General features: G+C 35.1%; 1 protein-coding gene across 1 annotated transcript; it reads right to left on the minus strand.

Moving 5' to 3' along the window:
• Nucleotides 1-1,206: 1,206 nt before the first annotated feature.
• Nucleotides 1,207-5,868, minus strand: LOC147381182 (uncharacterized). The gene is made up of 4 exons (XM_086430743.1): nt 4,710-5,868; nt 1,974-2,053; nt 1,510-1,593; nt 1,207-1,402 (listed from the first exon to the last, which is right to left on the minus strand). The coding sequence occupies exons 1-4, from the start codon at nt 5,772-5,774 to the stop codon at nt 1,207-1,209; spliced, it is 1,425 nt and encodes a 474-aa protein (XP_086286869.1). The 5' UTR covers nt 5,775-5,868.
• Nucleotides 5,869-6,175: the final 307 nt, after the last annotated feature.

Here is a 6,175-nt window from a genome sequence, read left to right on the forward strand (position 1 = left end):
TATGCCTAATTCGACAATTCGTCACCTAGTTACCGTTAATTCCTAATGATGATCGTAAAGAACTCGAAGGCTCGTGAGTACTATCCCTATTTCCTCCCATTTTCAATCTTTTCATCTCCCTACTTGTTACGACTCGACATAGAAATTTACGCACGCTTAGGATCGCTACACCTTATACATGATTTAGCAAGCATGTAAGCTTAGATTCAATACACAGTTCGATAACTTAGAGACCTTGCTACGCTAGGAAAATGCAACTTTGAAACATAGAAATAATCACGTTAGGACTGAAAGAAACCTCACGTTAAAATTCGTAAAAATTTATAAAAATCGACAAAATGACGAAAATACCCTTTATAAATTTCAGACCTTCGAAAAATCTAGAAAGTACCTCCATTGCACTCAGAACATGATTTCGAGTCTAACGGGACCCAAATCGATGAAAACAGAGAAATTTAGAAAAATCATAAAAATGACTGAAATGCCCCTCAACCTTCAAATTCAACTTAGAAACCCCGATCCTTAGGAAAATATAATAAAAATCGAAATCCAATTAAAAATCTAATCTAACTAAAAATAAAATTCAAATTCAAAATTAAACAATTCAATTCAAACAATTAAATAATTAAAATTAGAATCAAGCAACAATTAAAATTAAACAATCAAACAATTAAAATTAAAATCAAACAACCGATCAAATTAAAATTAAAATGCAATCGACAAATTAAATCCAATCAAAAAATTTAAAATTGATCAACCAAAATAAAAAATTTAAATTAATCAACTATTAACATAAAACTGAAATTCTACCGAAACCTAATCAACAAATTTAAAATTCGAAGTCAAATTCAATCTATCAACCAAATAAAACCTAAATCAAATGACCAACTAAAAATCAAATTAAAATTTTTAACTAAACCCAAAAATTCAAAATAATAAAACTCAAAAAAAAAATCAATCGATCGACTAACCAAAACTTAACAACAAGAGACTACTAATGTGGTACGACTAGCGGGGAATCCCCACCATCATTCTCCAAAAGGGAATAAAAAATCAAGAAAAAAAGATGTGTAAAAAAAAGAAGAAAAAAAGAAACAAAATTTTGGAAAGAGTAAAACGAAATAGAAACTTAGTTTTTATTTAAGAGAGAACGCCCTCTCCATCTAGGGAGGAGGTTTTGGCTATTCTCCACTCCACGTTTTCTTCTCACAGCCTCTCTCTGTGCTGCACGTCCACTTCTTCTTCACATCCTCCATTGCTGCCTACAACTCTCTCCATAGCCATTGCTGCACCTCTTCTCTCATTGTCTCTTCCTACTCCACGTCTTTTCACTCCTCTCTTCTTCCACTCTCTGCATTGCAACTCCCTCTTATTGTACTCACTTCTCTCTGTCCTCATCTCCCTTCTTGATTTTTGGGATAACCCACATAGTAGAATAAGTGAAGAACGATAAGAGATCAAACAGAAGAATAAGAGAAGAAGAAGAATAATAAAAGGAAGACAACCTACCTGTGCATACCTACTTCCCTAGCAACAGCCTCAAATACCTCCTCTCTTCTTCGTTTTTCTGCCATTAAAACCACCCACATACCTCTATTTTTTCTCCACCATTGAAACCAGCACAAAAACTCACGATTTAGCCTCCCATTAATATGTTCACCTAATGGTTTTAGTCTCCTTTTAACGTCCCCACAGTTGTCCCTCTCCTCTCTTTAAACCTTCTAGTAGCAGTCCTCTTGTCTCCCATTTTCTATTCTATCCTAGTAGCCGTTAACATCTGATATAGCCTCTTTGTTCTCCTCTCTAGCACATTGTTTGTCTTCTTCTCCAATTTACCCCAATAGCAACAGCTCTCTACCCCCTTCTCTCTCTCCACGTTATCTTCTACAAAGTCTTCTTGGACGGATTTGAATTATCATCCTTGCCCTCAAACCCATCTCCAGCGCCCATGAAACACTTCATCATCAATCTACCTCTCTGCCCAATTGCCACTTTCAGTCTTCTTCTTCAATCGATATCCTAGTACCGGGTATTCACAGCCTTTGGGTCCTCCCTGAAGGAATCAACTCATCATCTTTCTCTATTACGTAAGTTTATTTTGGTTGATTTCTATTTTCATTCTTTTTTTTATGGCATAATTTATTACATGTTGATAGGATTAGAAAAATATTTTTAGGTTTTTTTTTTTTTTATATTCTTATTTGTTTGCGTTTCAATAGGGTTAGGAGAATGTTTTTATTTTTTTATTTTTTATGTTTCTATTTGCTTTTTGCATATTGATAAGGTTGGTAGAATATATTTTTTTGCATTTCTTTTATATGTTTTTTTTGTTTTACGTGTGTGTCATTTTCTATTTTATTCTTTTTGCATATTGATAGGATAGGATAATTTTCTTAGGCATTTTTCTAGGTTTTATTTGTTTTTGCATATTGATAGGATTAGGAGGATATTGTTATATTTTTTTTATTACTTTTTCTATTTTATTTTTGCATGTTAGTAGCAGGAGCTTGTTATTGTTAAAATGCTATGATCATTGTGCCCGAATTTGATTCGTATGACTCATGATGATATTCAATTCTCTTGCAATGGGGATGAAAAATATACTTTTGAAATAAGTTGGTGATGAGTTTAGAATTAGTCCATGAATTAATATACCCCTTAACTTGATAAACATGCATGTCGTTGAATGATCGCTATTTCGATAAAATCGAAAATCATGTATGCATGCTCGACTTGGTTAGTTTAGGGATTCATGAATATGAAAATTTTCTTGTGGATTTTTCTTTCTAACTTGGAAATTTTATGCAATAATAGTTGTCAATTTCCAATTTATTGATTCCTGACAAATCCATAATCTTTTAATTTGGGACTTCATTTTCATATAATTATTCTTTTAGAAAATTATTGGTGAATCATTGGAAGACTCATATTTGGAAACTTTCTAACATGAGATTGCATAATTTTTTCTATTCTGGGAGATTGTACGTTCATAGATTTCTAATTTAGAAATTTCATATCTTAATAATTTTTCAATTTAAAAGATTTTGCATTCTTATATTTAGAAGGTTCAAATTTAGAAACTTACATTTTTGGAACTTTTTATTTTTGGAAAATGTATCTTTTGAAATTTCTAATTTGGGAGTTCAGCGAATATTTTTAAATTTCTAATTTGGAAAATTTCAGATTCCTGATTTGGAAACTTCAGGAGTTTCAATTTAATAGTTTCTATTTTGGACAGTTTGGAAAGTACTTGCAGGTGGAATTTCTTAATTGATTTTAGATCATGAAGCTAATCAAGGCTTTTTCAAACCCTTCTATATTTTGTGGAATTTAAAAAATGATCATGTAATAATTGGGATAATTTTAGCCATAAGATTTGTTTAGCAAACCCAACATAAATTGATGATGATGATTGGACTGCAACCTTGACCGTAGTTTTTGTGTGTTGATCATAGGATGATTTTGGATCGTAGTAGAGACCGATCATCTTGATCGGACGGGTTCGGTGCCTAACACCTTCCGAAACCCGTTATCTGACCCCTTACTCATCTCTCTGATCCGTGGATCAACCCATATCCATTTGGAGTTAATTTTGGTTCCTAGACCTAAACTAGGTGGCGACTCCCACATTTCAAAATCCCCCATTTAATAAATCGGACCCCTATCCATGATTTAGTTAAGAAAGGTCGAAGCGATTTCACTCAGGCTGGCCGTTTGACGTGACCTTACGCAATGGGTCTATTTTCGATGTGTCAGAACGTTTGACTACTACTAGATTGTTAGTGATCACTAACTAATCATCTTCGTCTATGCCTATTAGGAGTGCATGTGATTCCCAAAATAACACTCCACTAGTATACGACCACCTTTAGAACACACGTTCACTGGTAAAAATAAGAAAGGAATGGACCCGGATTCCAGTTGTGACTCCACTCTCATACGAGTCTCATACCACGTATGAGCTTGGTGGTCCCTACCGTACATCCCAGGATAGTGCACCCTTCCGGATGATGTGATGCACTATCCCTTCAGGCATTCACAAAAATTTTAATAACTCACAAAATAGATACGTATATATATATATATATGATTTTCATTTAAAACAAAAGAGAAATTAATAGAACAGGGTTGAGAATGGATATCCAGTTCCTACCAGGAAACTGTGGCCACCCGACCTAAAAATAAATAACAGTACTCAACACACGCGCTAACATAATCGTAAATAAACATGCAATCCTTTCATTAATAACCTCGATATCCTTTCACCAACCTACACACAACATACAATGTAAAATGCAGACATCACCTCTCGGGTGTGATTCTGGCATTTTACTGTTCATCCCCTTTTTCATTCTCTCGACATTCTCACTTTTCGTCTTTTCAAATCAAACCATTCATTTTCAATCTTTCAAAGCCATTTTTGGTCTTTCTATCAAAAAACATCAAGGTTTATTCAAAACGAAGGAAAACTTGTGAAAATTTGGCTAAGTATCAAAAACTCAAATTTTTTAAGTTCTCGAAATTGAAAATGGGTTTTTGAAAATAAAAGCCTCGATCACGAGATTCGACACCATATAGTTTTTGTAATCTAATTCAAAGTAATGCGAAAGTTATTACATTTTGAAAATTTGTCGAAAACGTCAAAATCTACATTTTGTTCTTGAAACCAAAATTTGGATTTTGATCCTTTGAGATTCGGATCTTGAAACCATTCCCATTGTTCCGAAAGACGAAGCTTCAAGATGATCAAACGGAGATCCTGCGGGGATCTTACCGCACAGATGATTGTTACTCAAATCCAGGTGATCGAAATATGACGCACTCGCTACCGATTTCTGTATCGGTCCTCTTAACTTATTGTAACTTAAATCCAACGCTGTAAAATACGATTTCGATCCGAAAACGTCTGGTATGAATCCTTCAATCGCGTTTCGACTCAGATTCACAATGCTCAAACCCGATCCACTCAGCAAACTCGTCAGAATCTGATCCGTGATCTGGTTGATATCAAGATTCAGCGTAGATAATACCGGCATTTTCCCGATTGAAGACGAAATCTGACCCAAAATTTGGTTAACCGAAAGATCCAGATCAGCGAGTCGGTAAATTTCGGATAACGAGTTTGGAATTGGTCCAGACAACTGATTCCGACTCAGTAGAGCTCTGCTCAGCATTTTCAACTTACCGAAATCATTAGGAATCGGACCAGAGATTCTGTTGTTCCTGATATCAAGATGCATTAATTCAACCATGTTAACGATCGATGGTGGAATCTGACCGGAAATTAGGTTATCGGCGACGTTCAAGAAAGCGAGATGTTGAAGTTTTCCGATATCTTTAGGCAATTGGCCGGAGATTCTGTTTCCAATGAGATCGAGAATCCGTAAGTAAGAAAGAGAAGTAATGCAGGAGGGAATCTCTCCAGAGATTCCTTTCCAATCGGCGATTATTAGGTTTGCGAGGCGATCGAGTTTACAGATCTCTAGAGAGATCGTGCCAGTCATGTAACCGGTTCGGTGAGATTTTTCGAAAATCGGATCTTCTGACTCGCCTCGTAGGTTGATATCGACGACACATTGAGTTGAAGGATCGCAGTTGACGCCGTACCAGTTAAGGCAGCAGTCGTTGCCCGTCCATGAGTTGAAGATGCCCAAGTAGGGTTCTTTGAGAGAAGATTTGAAAGCAAGGAGTGCTACCCGATCTGACGGGGGGCAGGAGTTAACGGAAGAAGTAACGGAGAAGAAAATGATTGAGATGAGGAAGATGATGCCCATTGATATCTTACTGTATTCCTCTGCTGAGAACACTAAAGCATTGTACTTTGGTGGTGGGTGTGAACTGTGAAGGGCATTGAAAGAAGAGAGACTTGCATCTATTTTATACATATTTTGTGACGGATTTACCCCTTGTTTTGGGAGTCAGGTTGAATATTGAAACTTCGTACCGTATGATTGGTGGAAATTTGTTTTAAAGGAAGTAAATATGGATTTCGTTAAAATGTGATTTTGAAAATAAATTTCATCATTTAATTGTCAAAAGAGTAATTTTTTGTTTCAGGGTGTGTTTCATCGAGCATGTAAAATAAGTAGAAAATCCATTTGATATTTATTCGATTGTATTTATAAATAAAAAAAACTTAAAGTAAATGGAAAGTAAAAAATTAAAGAGGCAATGA

The sequence above is a fragment of the Akebia trifoliata genome, unplaced genomic scaffold (genome assembly GCF_017979445.1).
Source record: "Akebia trifoliata isolate Shusen 1 unplaced genomic scaffold, ASM1797944v1 Contig00671, whole genome shotgun sequence".
NCBI lineage: Eukaryota > Viridiplantae > Streptophyta > Magnoliopsida > Ranunculales > Lardizabalaceae > Akebia > Akebia trifoliata.